General features: G+C 34.9%; 1 protein-coding gene across 7 annotated transcripts in view; it reads right to left on the bottom strand.

Annotated features, from left to right (window-relative positions):
• The window catches only part of COL11A1 (collagen type XI alpha 1 chain), a 188,166-nt gene that overhangs the window by 13,092 nt on the left and 153,053 nt on the right, over positions 1-22,021 (bottom strand). For all 7 annotated transcript variants that reach the window (XM_084757803.1, XM_084757797.1, XM_084757800.1 and 4 more), the window contains 9 exons: positions 21,724-21,777; positions 20,472-20,525; positions 11,682-11,735; positions 11,447-11,554; positions 10,889-10,942; positions 1,726-1,779; positions 754-861; positions 229-282; positions 101-136 (listed from right to left, as the gene is read on the bottom strand). In XM_084757803.1, coding sequence (XP_084613929.1) covers positions 101-136; positions 229-282; positions 754-861; positions 1,726-1,779; positions 10,889-10,942; positions 11,447-11,554; positions 11,682-11,735; positions 20,472-20,525; positions 21,724-21,777 — 576 coding nt within the window. The remainder of the gene's footprint in view (positions 1-100; positions 137-228; positions 283-753; positions 862-1,725; positions 1,780-10,888; positions 10,943-11,446; positions 11,555-11,681; positions 11,736-20,471; positions 20,526-21,723; positions 21,778-22,021) is intronic.

The raw sequence follows: 22,021 nt of genomic DNA, 5'->3' as shown, positions 1-22,021 counted from the left end.
TGTTAGAAAAAACAAAACAAAATAGGACAAGCCGTGAAGTGAGAGGGCAATTCAACAGGTGTCACTGAAGCTTTCCTACAAAGACAAGGACAGTACTTACTGAGGACCCTTTGTTACCCTTTGGGCCAGCAGGACCCTAGAAAACACAAAGGCAAAAGCACAGGTAAAAGTGTGGACCACAGGTTGCACTTGCCGCTGCACCTTCTCTTTCCTTTCTCTTATACTTACTGGTAATCCTGGAGGACCAGGAGGACCTATCGGACCAGCAGGACCTGGAATACCCTAGGAGAAGAAACAGCATCGAATTTAATAAGGTTTGCAGTTCATTTTAGTTCCATGTTTTGCTACATACATTGCAACAATATGCAAATTAACAACATCCGAGAATTTTTTTCAGTGTGAATTAGAGGCTTTTTTGCAGAAACCCAGGCCTTTTCCATTCATTGCAACATGTAGCTTTCATATTATGTCTCTAGCATGAAGACTATACATGGACATAGATAAGGTCTGCATATGTTGTGGATCTTAAAATGGTTTGTACAAACATCTACAGCATTGTATATTTTACTAATTTCACTTATATCATATTTTTAATTAATTAAAATATTTTCCTAGAAAATTGCGTGACCTAAAGCAGATCTGAAAGAGGGTGGCCTAAAGTACTCTAATGATCACGATGAAATAAAAATGTGTGCATGCAACTGTATTTGTGGTGAGGGAATGAAGTGGAAGAGCCATCTGCTCTGTGCTCACCCCGTCTCCTTTGGCTCCTGTAGAACCCTGAGTCCCGGGAAGTCCTCTGTCACCTTTTTCCCCTTGTTCTCCAGGAGGGCCAATCAATCCAATTAAACCAGGATGTCCCTACAGAAATGAAAAAAATAAAAAACAAACTTTAGTATTATATGCTTTGACAAAAATTATAACATATAATTCTAATCAGAAAATCCTTGAATATGAAGTTCATGAAACACAACATCAAAGAAATAGGGGGACTTTTGATAACACTTCTGTGTGAAAACTAGCACATAGAACCTTCATTTCATTAAGTGGTCCATTAACTACTTATGTCCTTTAATACAGATGGTGTTTTTAAAATAAAAAGAGCTTTCCAAAAGAAAACAATAATCATCATTAGTGCTTCATTTGCGATAAACTTTTTAAAAGTGTCCAAATGGAGTTTTGGTAACATAAAACCAGAGAGCTCATTATTGTAGTAAGCATCTCGTTTAATATGAAATGTTTCCTATTCTTCAGGGACCTTTTAGTCCTTCGGAGAGTTCTGGAGACATAAAACCCTCCGAAACCTCAGTCATTCCATTATACAAACGGCTTGTTTTCTTTATGTGGTAAAACCCAATATAATTCTGGGAGAACATGTTATTACTTGGAAAACATTTCTGCCTTAAAACTTTTTTATGTTTAAAAACAGAAAAATGGTCATTGTGCTGTTAAGTCTATTTTTGGGGTAGTTGTTTAGCATAATCAGCATATGCTCTCTCCATAATGTGTCTAAAAAGGATCATTAGGAACACCTCTTATACGGAAACACTTTTCACTACTGTCTGCATACTTTTCCTTCTCTAAATACATTTGAAACATTGAGAATTGTTATCTTTCCAATAACCAGAATGACAGTGGTATAGTTTGAATTTGCCTTTTAAGTGACTTTGAGAAAGTTATCACATCTGCTATTCAGGTTATAAAATCCTAGTAACATTCTTTTACCTTCTCACCCTTGGATCCAGGGTCACCTTTGAGACCAGGTAAGCCAGGAGGTCCCTGAACACAAATAAATAAATAAATAAATAAATATATTGAAAATAAGCATTATGGTTTGACTGAAATGTTTCCCCCAAGAGACCATGTGTTTGGTTCTGTTTCCATGTGCTGCTTATCTTCTGGGCAGCTGTAGAACGCTGGGCTCTAAGCTTGGTGGCTACAGGAGAACTGTAGCAATTGGTCAGGAGGGCTGGAGGCTGCTGAGGCAGGACCTCCTCTCTGCTTCCTGTTCAGCCTTCTGCATATGAGCACACAGTCTCAATTTCCTGTATCAGAGACTGGTCTCAGTCACTATGTCTTCCCTGCCATGCACCTTGGAGGCGTAATAAACCAGTCTCTCTGCAAGCTGTTTCTGGGAATTATTTTGTTCCAATGTTGAGAAAATTAACAAATACAATGGCTATGGACTAAAAAGTCACATTTTGAGTTACAGAGCTATTTGTTGAAATACTGAGTTCAGTCAAGGTTAATAATGATTAGTGTTATTGCACTTCTTGGGATTATAGAGAAACTCATGATATTAAAATGTCATGGAATTGATGAAGGAACACAATACTGATAATTGTATTTAAATAAATATATGAGAAATATGAAATAAGATACAAGTAGAAAAGATTTATAAATTATGCATCTATATACCCTAATTTCAAAGGTTACAATACTTCTGGTTAAATTTTAAAAAATTATCTCAAGCTTTTAATAATCAAATACTACTTGAAAACCAAAAAAAAAAAAAAAAATCAGATAAACGTGTGATGACATGGGATGACATCTAATCATGTGGAATGAGCGATGACTTCTATGAAATGAACCTGAAGCTACATAGGCTATGTCTAATACTGGATTCGGATCTCAATTTTTGTTTATACTCCCTCGAATATAAACACATTTCACTGTGATCTCTGAAGAGAAAGATATAAGATACTCAATGATCCCAATATAACTTAATCCTATATTTTCAATATTCACAGCAATTACAACAAAGTAGTGTTTTGCCTCCACTTAACTTGTTATGAATAGTTGTTTAACTTATAGGAACTGAGCTGGAACTCAAATCCAGGGATTGGGTTGACAGCCCAACACCTTATTATCATATCGCATTAAACTATCACATTAGTGATGACAGCAAACAAAGAGAAGACGGTGTTATTCAGCAAGGTAATAAAATCTGTGTTAGAGAATGGCAGGGCAGTTCAGCAAAACACTGAATGTGTGTCTCAAAGGAAACACACTGAATTAGAGCCCAAAATTTAGACGGAAAAGGCCCCTACACATCAAAAGAGGAAATGAGTGAAAACAAGGTTCCTTATAAAATTTGATGGGCAGCATTAAAGAATAAAAAGAAAAGTTTAAACTTCTTAATCTTAATTGAAAATCCTTAATGTGAGCCAGAAATGGTTTCAGAAAATTTTAATACAGTGCTTTGACTGTAGCTCTATATTTTAGAATACACGATACTTGACTATTTTTTCTTTTGCATTAAAGGTTTTGTTGTGATTATAATGCTTGCTAACTAAGAAAAATCAAGTGGACACATTTGATTGGATGATCACAGGACCAAAGTTTCAGTCAAGTTTCTAGATGACAAAGTCAAAAGGATCGACATGCTTCAGGTTAGCAATAGATTTTTCCTAAGCCATAGGTACTTCCAGAGTTTTGGAAATGATCAATTTAACATAATATACTTGTATTAACAAAGAAGCAGCCATAATCTTAGATGCCGAACTGAAAAATAAAACGACTTGACTTAAAGTCTATAGACATCACCCATCATTATTTTCTTCTTCAACTGAATAACAAATAACAATATAAGGTTTTCTTCCCTCGTTAAGTAACTGGAATTCATTCCTGGTTGTTTATTGGAGACCTGCACAAAAATTCTTTAACTTTTGAAACTGTTTTAGCAATGGATATAGAGTCAGTTTTTCCTTTCCTTTCTTTATTCTTGTCACATATTATACCTGCAACACATTTCTCTCTCTCTCTCCTCTCCTCACTCTCCTTCCTTTCCACTATCTCCACTCTCCCCCAGAGTTGCTTACCACCAGTTCCCCTCAGAAAGGGTATGCCTCCCAGGGATATCCACCAAAAAGGTATATGAAGCTGCAACAATACTAAATACCTCTTCTCATATTAAGTATTGCTCAGGTGTTGAAAAAAATGACAACATGAAATTTCCAGGGAATGGATGAAACAACAACAAAAAATCATCCTGATTAAGGTAAGCCAGACCCAAAATAGACAAACATTAAGTATGTACTCACTTATCAGTGGATACTGAATACAAAGAGGCTAAGTAATAAGGAGAGCTCAAATAGCCTTTTCTTAATTATTCTCCATAAAGTACATTTTAGTAATACATTATAAATTGAGTTTTGTATCCAGGTGTCATAAATGGAAATCCATGTTAATATATCTATTACCATAATTTAACATTTCACAGAATAAAACTATAAAACTTATTTATTTAAGTAAATATTTCAGGAAAATCATGGCCTCATGAAAACAAATAAATATTAGTCTTATAGTTTAATCATGAAAATATCCAAATTGCATCAGATATTGAGGTAAGGACAGCCAGAAACTGAAAAGTTCTCATGCAGGCTAAGGTTTAAGGAAGGAATAATTTAATTATAGTTAAAATATTATTACAAGAGAAGGAAAAGTGGGGGGACAGAGAGAGAGAGAGAGAGAAGGAGAGAGAGAGAGAGAGAGAGAGAGAGAGAGAGAGAGAGAGAGAGAGAGAGAGAGAGAGAGAGAAGGGCAATTTGCTGGGCATGGTGATACACACTTTTAATATTAGAACTCTGGAGGCAGAAGCAGAGGAATTTCTGTGAATTTCAGGCCAGTCTGGTTGCCATAACAATTTCAACACCAGCCAGGGTTACAAAGTGAGACCCTGTATCAGACAATAATAGCAACAATAAAAACCAAACAGAAAGAAAAACATCTCTGTGTTATCAGGTTCCAAATTCAGTTACATGCGATGTAGTCCAGGAAGATGATGCACATTAAATATAAGCCGGATATATTTACTTTAACATCAATACTAATAACTAAGTTAGTGTTGGTGGCATGTCTTTCCTTTTGCTGTATGCAGAAATACCCTATAAATATTCACTTAGGGCAGCTGGGTGCTAGAGTCATGAGAATCAGAAGTTCATGTTCATTTCCTGCAACATAGCAAGTTTGAGGCTTTCCTGTGCAGAGGAGGCTCTGTCACAAAACTACAGCAATAAAAAAAAAAAAAAAAGACAGGAGAAAAAGGGAAGTAGCACTGGAAATGTAGCTTTGTTGTACAGCATTTGCCCTACATGCACATTAACATGCATTAAAGGCCATGCTTTTATCCCTAACACCACAGAAGAGAAAAATAATTTTTCTAATTGCATACTTTTAAAATGGCTATACATGAACCTCCAGTAGCACATGTTTAAGAAAGTAATATAACTGGTTAAGAGAAACAATCAAATAAAAATATATTGACCTTATAGGATGTTTTGCATAGATGCACACTCATCATTAGATGCATGAAAGCATGAATAAATAGTTCTAATAAAAAAAATAATTGTACTCTTTTGTCTGCTCTTGAGAGCCGTTCATCCTACTGAATTTCCTCATCCAGCGTTGAAACAACGGTTTGTGCCTAAGGCGTTTTGTGACTTGTTGTGTCATGTTTAGTTGATATCCCTGGGGGGCTTGTTCTTCTCTGAAGGAAATGACAGAAAAGTGGATCTGTGGGAAAAGGAAGGTGCAGGGGTGGGGGGTGGAGGGGAAGAGTGTTGGAAGGGAAAACAGAAGTTGGATGTGTTGTTTTGTTTGGTTGGTTTGTTGTGTTTGAGACAGGGTTTCATTGTGTAACCCTGGCTGTCCTGGACTACTTTTACAGATCAGGCTGGCCTTGAACTTGAAGTGATGCACCTACCTCTGCCTCCTTGAATGCTGGGATTAAAGATGTGTGCCAGTACTTTCAATTCTATTGAATGTATTATAAGAGAGAAGAATACATACATGCATGCACACATGAATACCTACCTGCCTACATACCTACAAACTACATACCTACCTACCTACCTACCTACCTACCTACCTACCTACCTACATACATACAACAGGTAAACATACACTTGTACAAGAAGCAGAAATCATTAGGAATCCTAGTTGAATCTAACATATGCCAGTCAAAAAAGAGTACATTTCCAATATATTGAAAACATGAGAAGGGACCACATTTATTGTTTCCATTTTATATTTAGTCTATCAGGCACATGAGACAGTTTACAGAAATTCTTCTATGAGAGAAAGAAGTGACATACACACTGACCAGACATCCACATCCCAATCACTGTTAAAGTCACACATGTGAAACACCTTCCAGCCTTGAGTCCCTTCACAGTATTTAGAGGTAAAAATATGTCAATATTAACATAATGAAAGGGGATTCTAGCATAAAATCTGCTGGAATAAATAATAAAGGGCAATGCAAAGGTTATCATCATCTTTATGCTGTTGATGAGGTGGTACTTATCAACATTTTTACCCCCTTATATTGTAAAAGATAAAATGACAACAATGGGAAAGGCCAGCAACTCTAGCTACTCAAGAACTTAGAAGAAATGTACTCGACACTGTTTGAGCATCAATTCTATTTTTAAGGTTTGTTTCTATAAATACTGTTCATGAAGGAGTTTAGGTAAGAGACAGTATTCTTCTAAGTTAATAAGATGCTAAAAAATTACAAACTGTACTGGGGATGATGCTGTTAACTCAAATTAGTCTTATGTTTTATGGACTGAAAACAGAAATTAGTAATGCCATGACAGTGAAGACAGTTTTAATCTCTCTGGGTTTGGATGGAATATATTGAAAACTTCAACTCTCTAATATGAAAATATGATTTCAAGTGTTCATGTTTGGTATTTTCTCTTCAGGATACTGTAAATGGAAAATCCTTAGGGAAATACATAATTCATAAGCAATAACGAAAAAAGAAAACAGGAACCACGCATTCATAAGTGTTGAAAATACAGAAGCAGACACTCATCCCTACACTGCTGTGACCTGTGAAATATCTGCCTTGACCTGCAACTGACAACTGCATAGCACTGGGTTTTAAGAAAACTGTACACCCCAAGTTTGACCTAGAAAATAAAATTAAGAAGTACTGCTGAATTGTTTTTTATAAAAGAAGATATCTTAACAATTAAACCTATTTAATTACTATAGAATATCACATATTACAACCCTGTTACAGCAATTCAAACTATAATTGAGTGACCCAGCTCACTTTGATTTAGGTTTGTAATTTTAAAAGTGGATGCTGTCAAATATTTATTATTTTCTGAAAATAAAGTATTTTATATATTAAAATAGACAAAAACAGTAATTTTCAGCATCATTGAAATGAGTAGGTTAGAATAAAAATATTAAATAAAAAGGTTATAACTATACAACAATGATTATGCTTACAAATATTAGATATGTGTGTTTTAACTTATTTGAAAATTATAACCATGATCTTATAGTGGACATATGAACTTATTCAACATTCTTTATCTTTTGAGATATGCCCATGAAAATGTGTTGAATTCTTAAGAAATGAGTAGTAGTTTTCCTCACAAAACAACATAGTTTTATCGATGTCTTAGTTTCTTGTTAGATTCATATGTGCTTCATATTTTTTCCTAAATTCTGTGGAGTAATGTTTGTGTGTATGTGTGTGTGTGTGTTTTGTTAATATATTATCACAAAAATATATTTTTATAGCTGAGCATGATGCATGATGGGTCACTTCTGAAATCCAGTACTTGGGGTCTGAGGCAAGTCTCAAACCTAATTGAGCTTCATAGTAAAATCAAGGCCAACCTGTACTACATAAAAAAAGATCTATTTCAAAATAAAGTTAAAAACATTTTTAGAAAATAATGGGAATGTTAGATTCTGTTGTCAAACAGTTCTGGGCAACTTACAGTAGAAAAATAAAGTCCTGAATAGTCTTGGACGTGAGTGTGAATGGATTTGTAAATATGAGGAAATACATTATAAATAATCATTCATATAAATTTCAAGTAGATTAATTTTTAAGTCCAATGAGAACTTAATCTGAATCTTCAAATAGTTTAGTCTCACTTTCTACGTATCCTCCGTTAAGCCTCTTTCCTTTCTTTGAAACTGGATCATGCTTCAAAATCAGGGACACAAACACACAGGTGACCTGGGAGTGACATCTTCTGTTTGCCTATGCCACAGACCCAACGAGTTATGTCCCAGCTGCTCTAAGTATGATCCCCTTGCCTTGTCAGCAACTTCTGATCCAAAGTATTTGTTAGACAAATATCTGGATTTAGCTACCATGCAGTTACACTCACTAAAAATACAAACTGATTCTTTAGAAATATTTATACTTTTTTCTTGCATTTGGCAATTCTTTTTTCAGCCGTGCTGCTATTCATTAGTTGTGTGAGTGCTTTACAAAGAACTCATCTTATAAACATAAGAATACATTAAGAAGAAGTTATCTGAAATATCTTTAATTAAACTTTTTCTTACATTTTTTATTTATTAATTTATTCATATTACATCTTAATTGTTAGCCCATCCCTTGTATCCACCCTCCTGCTTCCCCCCTACTCCCCTCCCCTATGGCTGTGACTAAGGGGGACCTCCTCCCCCTGTATATGCTCATAGGGTATCAAGTCTCTTCTTGGTAACCTGCTATCCTTCCTCTGAGTGCCACCAGGCCTCCCCATCAAGGGGACATGGTCAGAATATCACCTTTTATGATAGAGTCAGATGCCTTTACTATTTTCTCTTTAAAAATAGACTTGGCAAAGGGACAGGGTTAATAATGTCATCACTCAAGCCTGTGGAATGGCTAGTTTCTTTGAACAATGTGTTTGGTTTGCAAGTGGGTGAATTTAACCTGTACTCATAAGCCACCTCTCACTCTGACTAAGACATGTTACTCCTAAAATAAACCTTTCTTAGCTACGTAGGAAAGCTCATTATATGACACTCTGCAGATGCCTTCTCTACCTCTCCTCATGTCCTAGGTATGACTAGGCAGCATTTTCCAGATATCAGATTCAGTGAAAATGCTATAAATAATAGATTTACATCACAGTATTCCCTGGTGAAACCAGCATTTAGGGAATGGGTAGGTCCATGTTGGCCCACGCTGATGCTTACCATTGCAATTTTCCAAAATGGAACGTTAGTTGTTCAGCCTCCTTATACTGTAAACTCACATTTGCTTAAGCCTTAGAAATACACATTTGGCAGACTTTAATCAGCTGGTGTGTGTCTGATGGTTTTATTTTTAACATTAGCTAAAGGAAATCTCTAAGTAGATGAAGGTGCTTCTACTTCATCTGCTGAAAGGTCAGAATATTTATTAGAAAAATCTAACATAACAAGAAAAAAATAGAACCCTAGTAAATTTTAGGGTGATACTTAGGGAAAGCGTTTTGCTATCAGATTCTGAATCTGCAGTGATGAGTTAACCAAGTAGTTGTGCAGATCTGGAACTGACCCTGCTTCACCCACAGCTCAATTTCTATGATAATAAGATTATGCATACAGTAGATAACTAGTAATCTCCTGCTGGAAGTCAACTAAGGATCTCACAACATTTATCCAGTTACTGAATAGGCAATCTAACATCTCCAGTGCAAGTTTCAAATGATTTTTAACACTTATGGTGGCTATGTTAGAGCTTGTGGCCTCCTTTTACAAATGGAATAGCCAAGTATGTCCTGTACTTAGAATCACGGTTCCAGCTTCTATGCTGTCTGAATATGTATATATCTTAAGTAAATCTGAAAAGCTCTAGCAGGCCAGAGCATGACAAACATTGAGCCTGGAAAATTTGCCTTTCCCCGCTTCCTCCCCTTCCCTCTATCTTTTTAAAAGTTAAATTACATTCATAAAGCTAGCCACCAAGGTCTATTCCCTTATTTGGTTACTTCCTTTACCGAAGCTGCCTATGAAGGTCCAGCTATCGAACTATTAAAATCCAGCAATCAAAAGCCTCCTTTTGGCTACCGTAATTAACATGTCCAATCAAAATTAAATACCTCCTCCTAAATACAGGGTTTCTTCCTTTGCTTGTATAAAGGCCATTTACCTATAGGCCAGTCTGTCTCCTTTCCATCTGGAGGCAATCCTTTGCCCCCCTAGGGCAAATACCCCTGCCCCCTTTCCCTTGCCCCATTTCTCTTATGCTCATCCTCTATATCCTGTCATTGTCCCTTGGGGAAAATAAATCTCTTCCGTGCTGAGAACTTGGTCCTGGTGTGTTCTGGGCTGCCCTTCCTTTCAAAATCTATGCTTAGGATAACAGGATTGTGAACAAAGTTCAAATTACATTAAAAAAGGGATTTGGTTATTTAAAGTAAACTCTATCATGCTCTATAACTGCTTTGAGTCTAATCCTTAGACACAGCAAAGTAAAATCAATGTTTACAAACCCCTACCAATTAAATCAATTTGTAAAGCAAAGTGAGTTGGTGAACAATGGCTTTAAAGGACATGTTTTCATTCTCTCCTCACGCCATATTTTAGCAAGAGCAACAGCGGACCTTAAGATATTGGCAAAGCTAACGCGTCATTGCATCAATCAAGCATGCTGTTTGTATGGGGAACTCATTGTAGTGTCCAACTTCAACATAACAGAAAACAAACACATGATTTTTGTTTTGTTTTGATTAAGAGGGCAGAATAATATCCTATTTATTTCATAAAGAGAGTCATCTATTCAGGCAGCTACCAACTTTATGTGCCAACATTTTTTAAATGAAGAATTAGGAATCAAAGTTCAATCACATGCATTTTGGTAACTGTCTGCACTGACAAAATGAGTAGCTGCATCCTTAATAGCATTTTCTTCTGAGTGGAAAAGATATTTTCCTTCTAAAGTGTCTGAAAAGGAATATTCTCTGGGCCAATTGGCATACTTTATAGGTTATCTTCAAGATTATTTTCTCCTTGAATGTGTAATAGTTTTTTTTTGAAATGTACAAACTACTTTATAAGATAAACACTCACAAATTCCAGCTCACAAACAATTTTATTTTAGAAATTCTCATCAATAATGAAAAATGCTACTCACCAGAGGACCAGGGGGCCCATCTTGGCCAGCAGCACCAGGGAGTCCTTGCTCTCCCTACATAAAAGAAAATGAATTTTTTTATAAAGAAGACAATACCTATTTCTTTTAAATTTGGACATACAGAAAGAAAAAAATGTTATATGTTAATTGTACTACCCTAAACCATATTAATATGGTACATTTTTAAATTCTCTGTACTTGTATATGTATATATACTCATGTATACATGAACATATATTTTGATAAATGCATGCACATCTATATCATATGCAGAGATATATGCCTGAAACCATTCACTGTCACATAAGAACATAGATGTCTTTTCTGCATTAAAGAAATTAGAATTTTCACTCAAATTTATAAAATAAAATGACAGAATTACTTTAAATGTATTATTAAGTTATTTAACTAAGTTACCTAATAACATTATTAGTAATACTGGATTCCTATAAAACGTATTAGAAGTTATGAAACAACAACCTGAAGGAGCATTATAATCCATACATTTTAAAATTTAAAGTTATATTTATAGCTGTCCATCTTAGGAGAGATGCTCACCACAGGACCAGGGATGCCTCGAAGACCTTCTGGACCAGGCTTTCCAGAAGGACCCTGAGGTCCGACGGGGCCAGTTTTCCCAGGAGGTCCTTCTGTCCCAGCTTCTCCCTGTTTGAAAATGAAACACATGTGCACATTAGTAATAATGAGGCTCAAATAATATTTAATGTGTTGAAATAGATGACTTTCAATGCAAACATGAAACTGTGTAACACATCTCTTCCCTATGTTTTACCTTAGCACCTTTTTCGCCTTGCCTTCCTTCTGCACCCGAAGCCCCAGGAGGACCCTATGAATAGAAATCTGTAATTAGATATGAACTACTTTAAAAGCAACATAGAGGAGGAGCTATATGCAAAAGCAAGAACTATTTTTGGACTCCTAAGTTGTAATTCTATATTACTTTTCTGTTTAAAACACAATGATGAAATTTAACACTAATTCCAATTAAAAATACCCATTGAGATAATTTAAGATAAATCACCAATGAAGTAAGTTGAAGACTATTCAATAACATCAACGTAGACAAAACAAACAAACAAACAAACAAGCAAAAAACAAAAAAAACAAAAAACCAATGCATCTCTTTTTAAAATGCTTGTGAGTAGCCAGCCATAGTCGTGAATGATTCAAAATCCATCACACAGGAAGAAGTGGCTAATGGACCTCTCAGAGTTTGATGCCAGCCTGGTCTGCATAATGAGTTCTAGTCTATCCAGAGCTATGTAATGAAACCAAGTCTCAAAAAAAAAAAAAAGCTGATAAATAAAATCCTTATTATGAGTAGAAATGCTAGAGATTGTTTGTTATTTTTAATTGCTCCTTAAAGTTCCTTTAACATATCAAACACTATTTGCATCGTTATCTATGGGAATATTTCAGAAGTGCCTCATTCTAAGAACACTTAAATCCTCACGCATTTTAGGATCATGCATCAGCTAAAGAAAAATAACATTTGCAAACATGAAGGTCAACAGTCAGAGCAGTTTCATTCTTGTGGAAGGATTTAAATCACAAACATGAAAGTTTAAACATAATGTCATTTTTTTTAAACTGTAGGATTAGCTACAGGAAAAGATTAGACTCAAATGTCATAGAAAAACATATGTAAAGGAAGATTGAATAAGGAACTAATGATCACTAAGTAATTTCCTTTATTTCCCCCAGGTCCTCCTGCTTTCCATCTGTTCAATTTCTTCAATGATCGGACTAAAAATTATAGATTGAGAGTGGATATGGAGGTTTTTCAGTGTAGATATAGTGGTAACAATTTGAGAGACATGAAGATAACATTTTGTTTCCGGTGTTATCTCAGTATTTGACTTTGTTTAAAGGTCATATTCCATGTAATCTCTCTGTACTATATTTGCCAAATTTAATAAATATCAGTCATTTCATCACACTTTAGTTCTAGAAAGTCATTTTAGATGTGATAGTCAATGAAGCCATCTTTAGTCATGTTGTCCCCGGTAACATTATTGTAACCTCACTAATTGCATTTACAATCATGTATTTGCAGTAGGCATTCAAGGTGCCTCAAATCAAAAGTAAGATGTGTATGAATTCTAGAAACTGTTTCCTAAGGATATAGCAATGTGCTGAGTCATAATAGATACCTCGAGTGCATGCCCTTGATGTGCTCAAATGGTTTATTTTCTAAGAGGGAAAAGTAGATCCCAAAGAACATGTTGCCGTACATCTGTTTATTCAGCAGTATCTGTACTGAGCACATGCTTTAACTTTTCCTATGATTACAGTGTTGAACAAGACACTGTCTTGCTGCACTAGTGAGTGGAATGTTTATTTTAAGATACCTCAATGACTACTGTTTTCAAAACAGCAACAATAAAATTTATTGGAGTAATAGTTCCTCCCTCGCTTTCTCTTGTTTCTTCCTTGTCTTTCCCTCTTTCCGAGGTATTGAAATATCTCATAAGCCTGCTGAAGAGATATTACAATTATTGTGCAGGAATGTTCTTAATTTTTTGTCCATGCAGATGATGGGCATTCTAAGAGGCCAGATAGCTCAGCCTGAAGGACTCAGGCCACAGCTCCCTACTGCCATCTATCTCTTGGACAGAGAAGGCCTTTGGTGAGCCCTCATGGGCTGCTATTCATAACCCTTCCCTGTTTTTTGGAAACCGCTTTTGTACTTGTCTTAACTCTCATACTTGAATCTGTTGTAGCAAGAACGTATTTTAGAATTTTTAAATGCTGAATAGAATAGGAGGCTATCGTCAGCATTGGGCATAATCTCAGTGGTGATATCCGCTTCCAACAGGATGCTGAGGCTAATTACATGTTCCCTTCAGGCTAACAGAGATTTCAACATGAGTAGGCTGTAAGATCCATCTAATGTTGCTAGCTGAGACACAGTCTTCAGGAGTTCTAAACATCTGACAAGTTTTCATTTACTAGTTTAAATGCTGAATAATTAATTCTTCAGTCTTAGCAATGGATCTGATGCTATCCTGGCACACCAGGGCTGGGTGATGCCCAAGTTTTGACTTGTGATTGTTGAAAACATTCATTGTGGTCTTGGCTCCACACACTATTAACTGATATGTAGATGGTAGCTGTCATATAAAAATATTTGTCAATGAACTAATTTACCAACGATAGGATATCTAACAAATTGCAAAGGGACATATATCTAAACTATAGAGTCAGTTCTAGAAATATTTGAATTAAAAAAAAACTTTTTGTTTGGAAAACTCCTCGGAAGGGTTTGCCCAAAGGTTTCTTGCCACCCCAATGATCCTGTTTGCCAACTCTTTCTCCTCCTGGTAGTTTAAACCATCCCTTTTCATGAAGCTCCTCTCCCTGTTTCAAAGGGAAGCTTTTCTTCTCCTTTTAAGACTCTGTAACATCATTTGTAACACTCTCATCTGTCCCTTTTCGAATACTTTCCCACTACAAGGCTAACAGAGGTCTCTCTGCTTTTTCTCAATAAACATCATTCCTGAAGGTTAATCCTGAGTGAATTAATCTTTCTTTCTTTCTTTCTTTCTTGAACTCTCTTGATGTACCTCTCTTTTTTTTGGTCTAAGCAAGTATGTTCTTCCTACAGTCATAGAAGCAAAATTAAATTAACAGTTGCATCAGACAATGCTGCTGGCTGATTACAACACAGTGACGTATGGAGAGAGACCTTTCAGTTCAGTGTCAGTTCACAGAATCTACTCTGTACAATGTGTGCACAATGCGATGCCATAATATATTTATGTTTCTACACACTTCCTTCACAATTAACTGTCAACTTAGTCATGGTGTTATTTATCATATATTCCCAGTCCTGTGTATCTTGGTAAATATATTTATTCAAAATAATTAAATGGAATTTAATCTAATGATTCTATTATTTGCCAAAATATTTCATAAAGAACATTTAACAATACTTTTACACAAATTCATGCTTAAGACACCTCATATAAATATCAACTTCAACATAACAAAACATGCAATACATTACTAATTTGAACAACTTCTGTGCATGCATGTGTATGTGTGTGTGTCTCAGTAAATTTGGAACTGATTAATATTAAAACACAAATGAAAAAGCAGAAAAACAAATTTAAGCAGAACTATTTTTCTATGAAGTTACTATATGTTAATTGGTCAGTACTTGAAATACGCATCGTATAATCTAATCTTATTCTTATATAGCATGAGAATTTTTATATTTTGCTCATATTATAAAAATAAAACTCAGCCCAAAGAAATTAAGAATCAAAAAATATATTATTTTGTGATTAAGCCATTTAAAACCACATCTGTTTGATTCTAACAAAGTCACATTCTACATTATTTTACCATGCTAGTACAATATTAAGAGTGCCAGGTTCTATGTTTACAAGCTAGAAAAATCCTGTAAGGGAAAAATCATTTTTATCTTTTCTATCTTCATACATTTTAAAGTTTAAAATTTTTATACACTATATTTTCATCAAATTCTTTTAAACTAAATTAAATCTTGATTAAGTAATCTAATTTGGGTTATCTTTATAAGAGTTCACTTTAATTCCTAGTTTTAATGAGAACCATATCTCATTATTAATGTTTTGGAGAATGGAATATCATGTCAAACCACTAAAATAAATCTTACATTGTTGGGGAAAAAAAGAAGGTTATTTTGTCAGTCAGATAAGGTCAACGAGCATTTAGGTTTATTTAACCGACTATAGAGAGCAATTCAGCACATTGAGCCAAGCAGCACTCAGGTTAGATGCAATGACTTCACATTTCAAAGGGGGAAACCTGCATATTTAGTGTTCAGTACTACTGACCTCAGTTCGATTCTCTATATCAAGATGAACATGAACAGTTTTGTAAGCTTGGTGTAGTTATCACAATATCTGTGCCACAAGTCATATATGCACACTAAGCCTTCCAATTTTCTTTACAAAGTAACTAGAGTAGTTTTTTTAAGCCCACCCTTCACATTTTCAATTATTATTTCAATTGAGTAGACAGAAAACTTCTACAATTTTGATATGATAACATTCAAATAATTCACAAAAAATCAAAAAGTACAATTTCACTACAGAACTTACTATGAATAATGGAAATATGCTTCTTGGATGATTTAGGTAAGTGGTTTGTTATATTACCTTATTATTATATATTTTTGCATGTGAGTGTATCCATTGCTTAACACAATGCATAATTAGTAATTTGAAAATTCATCACATACTAATTCCAACGGTTATAATCTACTTTATATCTCATAAATAGCACAAATTAAATTAGTGTTAATTGTTTCCTTGCCTTAGTTTATTGATTTTATAACTTATATGAGCATGTTAAATATACTTATTTTTATTTGGAACACATTATATTAATGAAACAGCACATTTTATTTCTTCAAGTTATATACTTCAAGTTGTAGTTTTAGATGATAGAAATAAATGATAGTCCCTCACATCTTGTAAATTTATGAAATAGAAACACCTCCCTTACTAAGTTTAGCAACAAAGTCCACTGTAGAGTAGCCCTTTACCCATAAGTGAATTATCTGATTACAGACACTGTTAAAACCAAAGAAATTGATCTGTCTTAAGTTGATGAAATTATTTATGTTCAATATAATTTTTTGAGATGAAACAATGTTGATTCAAATGTCAATAATAAATCCTTTTAACTCATATAAAGTGTCCTCTTTTTATAACTGTTACTTGACGAATTTATATTTTCTATAATTGCAAATATGAATACAGAGGATATAAATATACTTATTAGAGGACACAAAACTGAACATGTTGAAGATATTGTTTATGTCAAATACTCTGATGACAGAAATTTCATGTTAGAGTCTTTTAGGTGACGAGAACTAATTCTCAATGGTAGCAGTGTAAGTTCACAGATAACGTGTGTTTTAATAACCATTAGTACTTAGTAACTATTCATAAATAAAAGCATGCCTCATAATCAAGACTACTATATGTACACGTTGTCTGAGTATTAACTAGCATTTTGTTTACCCAACCCAGGTTAGTATGCTTGAGAAATAGATGATAAATAACCAGATCAACATTATGTAGGTGGTAAGAAGTTCATGTGGACTGAAACTCTGAATTTGATTTCATTGCCCAATAATTACATTATGTTTCATCATTTTATACTGGAAGAAAAATAAAAAATTTCCTATTTCTTCCAGGAATATTTCAACCCATTTCCAACGAAATTTTATACCACTATTCACCCAAAATATCTGAAATGATACAACTGGAAAATTAATTAATTTTATAATAACTATTATTTCTTCTTATTTTTAAAATTTTTATTTTATTTTTATTTTATTTATTTATTTATTTTTTTTTTTTTTTTTTTGGTTTTCCAAGACAGGGTTTCCTCTGTGTAACAGCTCTGGCTCTCCAGGAACTCACTCTGTAGTCCAGGCTGGCTTCAAACTCACAGAGATCCACCTGCCTCTGCCTCCCAAGTGCTGAGATTTCAAAGAGAAATGTTTATAAATATCAACTCAGATCATACTGCTGAGATACAAAGATTCAATGAGGGAATATTCAATGTGGAAAAATGTCCACATGAAAAAACAGCTCACATATACAAATTAATTACTATATTACAGTCAACAGTGAAGAATAAAAGCCATGTGAGTTAAAAAAAAAAAAAAAGGATCCAATAAATCCCCATCCTTTACAGAAAAACTCTGGAATAATTTAGTTACAGAAGGATTGAGATTCCGTATAAAAAATACTACATACAGCAAATCTGTAGATAGTATCATCCAAAACAGGGAAACACTCCTTGAAATCCTTAGAGAGTATGTCCACTCACACACATCTTAAACAGAACAGTGCTGAAAGTTTCATCCAGTGCAGTTTGCAAGAGAAACAAAGACATAAAAAGAGAGTATTCATATATCTTTCTGTGGTAGATTAACCTAAGGACTCCACCACAAGGGCTATTGAACCTATATATTTAGCAAATGAGAGGATTAAAAAAACAAAACTTTGTAGGGTTAACATACACTAATAATAAGCTTGATAGAAAATGATGGTAATAAATTTGATAGAAAGATGAAAACTACAACAAAGAAAATTGACAAAACAGTAAAAATCTAAAGTGAAAACACACAGCACTGAAGAAAACCTAGCAGGATACCAACGATGTCCCTCAGAGAATTACTCTTAGTCCTACAGTTCATGGAGAAGCACCAAAGAACTCCCTATAGATGACGCAACATGGGCCATAGAGAGCACGCCTACTGTCAAGTTGTACCAAAGCCATGGTAAATAAAGCAGCATGGCAAAAAAAAACAAGCAACAATATCAAAACTCCAAAATAGAGGAGTTCAGAAAGAAACCACACATCTACAGAAAACTGATGTTAAACAAGGGGTCAAAATCAGGCATTTTAGAAAGAACAGTTTCTGTTGACGAGTACTAAAAAGAATGAGTACTGATCCTTAGGTATCATTTTTCTACAAAAATCATCTCAGACTAGAATAGAATACAGACCAAAATATGAAGCCAAACCTACGGACGTACTTGAAGAAAGCATAGTAGGAACACAATTAGACATCTCCACGAACAATAACTTTTTTGAGGATTGTCAAAACACAGGATAGCAGAGGGAGACAAATGGCATAATATCAAATAAAAAGGCTTCTACACAGCAAAGAAAACAATCAATAGGTTATATACACAGCACACAGGAGAGTAAACAATTCTGTCAACTATTTGACAAAGGATTAAAGTGCAGGACACAAAAGGAACGGGAAACAGCAATAGCAACTACCAAATGTAGAAAATACATTAAAAATAGGCCAAATGATTTGAATGGACATTTGTGAAAAGATGAACAACAGATACGTTTGAAATGTTCACTATATAAATGCAAATCAAAGCAAAAACATAGTCATACACTCCAGTTAGGAAGGCAATTATTAAAACAGCAAACGCTGAAAAGATACAGACAAAGGAATGTCCATACGTTGTTTTAGCAATTTAAAGTAGTAGATCTACATGGAAAACAGTGCAGAAGTTCCTCAAAAAAGGGCAAAAGCAGATGTGACATATGGTCTAGCTCTCCCCTTACTGATTATGTTTCCAAAGGGAATGAAATCTGCCTACCAAAGAGCTCACAGCACTCTTGTGCTCACTGCAGCACGTGTAATGGCTTCTGCAAATTAATGTCTACAGAAAAGGTGGCAATTATATCTTATGGGATATTAGTCAGCCATAAACAAAGGTGAAACGCTGTCGTTTCTGAGCGATTTAATGAAATCAGAGAACATTATGCCATGTGAAATAAAGCAGAGATGGACACTAGAAGTAAAATGCTCTGTGGTCCTCACTTACATGTAAAAGATAAGCTGAATATAGGATAGTGATTACTCAGGAGAGAGGAGGGAACAGGGTAAACCTTTACTAGCTAACAGGTGTGAAAACACAGGGAACAGGGTAAACCTTTACTAGCTAACAGGTGTGAAAACACAGGGAACAGGATAAACCTTTACTACTCAACAGGTATGAAAACACAGGGAACAGGGTAAACCTTTACTAGCTAACAGGTGTGAAAACACAGGGAACAGGGTAAACTTTTACTAGCTAACAGTGTTAAAACACAGAGACCGAAGCCTAAATTTATTGAGCTTACTATTGTTGTGGAATGGCTACAGTTTTTTTTTTAAATAATCTAATACATAGCCTATGAACATATCAAAGACAGAACCTTCAAAAAAAAAAAAAGAAGTACAAAGAGAGGGAAAGGTCATTAACATGTTTTGTTAATGGATATTATAGATATGCATTAAATCATCAAACTCTTATCCATTAATGCCCAAAATATAATCTCTAATTAAACTCAAAAATTTTAAATCTCTTTGGTTTTCCTATAGTCAGAATATTGGTTTTTTGGTAATATTTTATATTTATTTACCTATTTTATGTTTGTGTCCATGTGTACCAAAGCATGTATATAGACATCAAAGGACAACTAACAGGAGTCAGTTCTCTCCTGTGGCTCAAGGGAACAGAGCAGAGGCTATCAGGCTTTCTGGCTGGCACTTTTACCCACTGAGACACCTCATACCCCCAGCAACAATTACTGTCACCATAACTACTCATTTGCTGCTACAGCCCTTTATGAAAACTCTTGTTTCGAAGTCCATCAAGTGTGACAACATAAAACGGTCTGCAATGTAGATGGATGTCTGTGCTCAGTATACTGATATGCATTCATGTTTTTACACTGTGTGCACTAAGCTTTGGGTATTTCACCCACTGTGTAGAACGCCAAGGGTGGAATTACTTAATAGCAGTCAACATTTTTCTTTTCAGAGAAGCAGGTGACTCCCAATGGAAGATTTTTTTCAAATCATCCTAACGGTAACAGTAAAATGGTTGAAGTGTATTCTGAGTTAGTGATGATTGTGACACACTGATGAAAGAGGTTAGTTTTCCAGCTGCCTTACATGCTGCCTACAGCTTGTATGGGTAATGCCAGTCAAATCACACGGTGAATAATTCAAATAAAGAATTAAAAAAAAAAAAGAACTTACTCTCTTTCCAGGAGGACCTGGTGGGCCAGCCTCACCAGATGGACCAGGGGGACCCTATAAATAAACAGTTAGATAAAAATGTAAAAATGCACTGTTTAATAAGCTGGGTAGAATAATTAATAAAATTAAAATTTAAAAGAATCCCATCATACAGAACACTTAGGTTAGCTACAACTACAGAGCATGTATTAAATTCTCCTAATAATATAAAAAAAAATAAGCTGGGTAGTAGTCAGAGCCAACGTAATTTCTCCCAATATGAATTGAAACTCTTTTTTCATGTACAAACATCTTTTGTTCCTCAAAGCCTGAGCTGTCATTCAGATACATGCATTCCTAAACATATCCACTGGCAAGCCCACCTAGCAAACTTTTCATGGGTACAAAAGAGTGGCTCAGATTTCCTTTAAAGAAACCTATATGCCCTTTAAAATGTGGAAATAGGGACCCAGCAAACGCCCAATAGACACACATGGAAGCCTTATCTTGAAAACTGTGAGCATGTTTATCGATTGCCTCCAAACTTCTCATAGAAAGTTAACACCTTTATGCCACTGTGCACAACACTTATGTGAGATGTAGGTTCTAAGTATACTTTGGACCTTGAACACCTAAGAAAAAGAGCCTCGGCTCTCTCCATACCCGTTTCAGTTAATGCACTCCATAGTTTCAACTTTCCTAAGTAACCCACATGGCCAAAACACTTCTGTGCCATTCCAAATAAAATTAAAATGTCTGTACGTTGCTTTCACTTAGCTTCTTGGCTAAACTAGCTTATGAACTGTAGCAAGCTACAAGTCCAACTATTTTTCTTTTATACTACTTGTTTACATTTTTTATTTAAAAAATGGGAATGGGGGTGACTCTGAATATTTCGCCTGTTTTTAGGACTCCTTCCGTCCTACTGGGTTGCCTTGCCCAGCCTTGATGTGAGGTATTGTGTGTTGTATAGTCCTGTGTCATGTTCAATTGATGTCCCCGGAAGCCCTGTTCTTTTCTGGACGAGAGGGAAAGTGGCAGGGGCAAGTGGGGGGATTTGGGGGTGAAGCTGTGCTTGAGATGTATTGTGTAAGACAAGAATAGGTAAATAAATAGCTAAGTAACACATTTTGATGTAGTAGGACAGCTGATGGATGCATCATTACATACATTTGAGAAAAACATAATTTGAATGAGTGATCACCTTGAATCGCCTCTTTTTAAATGTATGGTTCTATGCGACATGAGAAAAACAGTAAGGCTTCTTGCTTACCGGTTGCCCGGGATCTCCATCTTCACCTTTGTCACCTCCAACACCATCTTGTCCCTGTAATTGGCAGTCAAAATTAATCCAGATATTTCTTGTTATATTTTATTTTGATAAAGGTACAAAACCACCATAGGCTATCTTGGTATATTGTTAAAATAAGCTGTGATCAAATGACAAATAAAACTATAATACTGATATTTTGTATTATAGTACCTCTTATTTTTTCCACACCTGAGTATAAAGTATTCTTCTGATATAAAGAAAATATGAAGACATAATTAGTATATTAGACTAGTGCTAT

This window comes from Acomys minous, assembly GCF_964271855.1.
Source record: "Acomys minous genome assembly, chromosome: 14".
In the NCBI taxonomy this organism is placed as follows: Eukaryota; Metazoa; Chordata; class Mammalia; order Rodentia; family Muridae; genus Acomys; species Acomys minous.
This window is presented reverse-complemented; position numbering and strand designations above follow the sequence as displayed.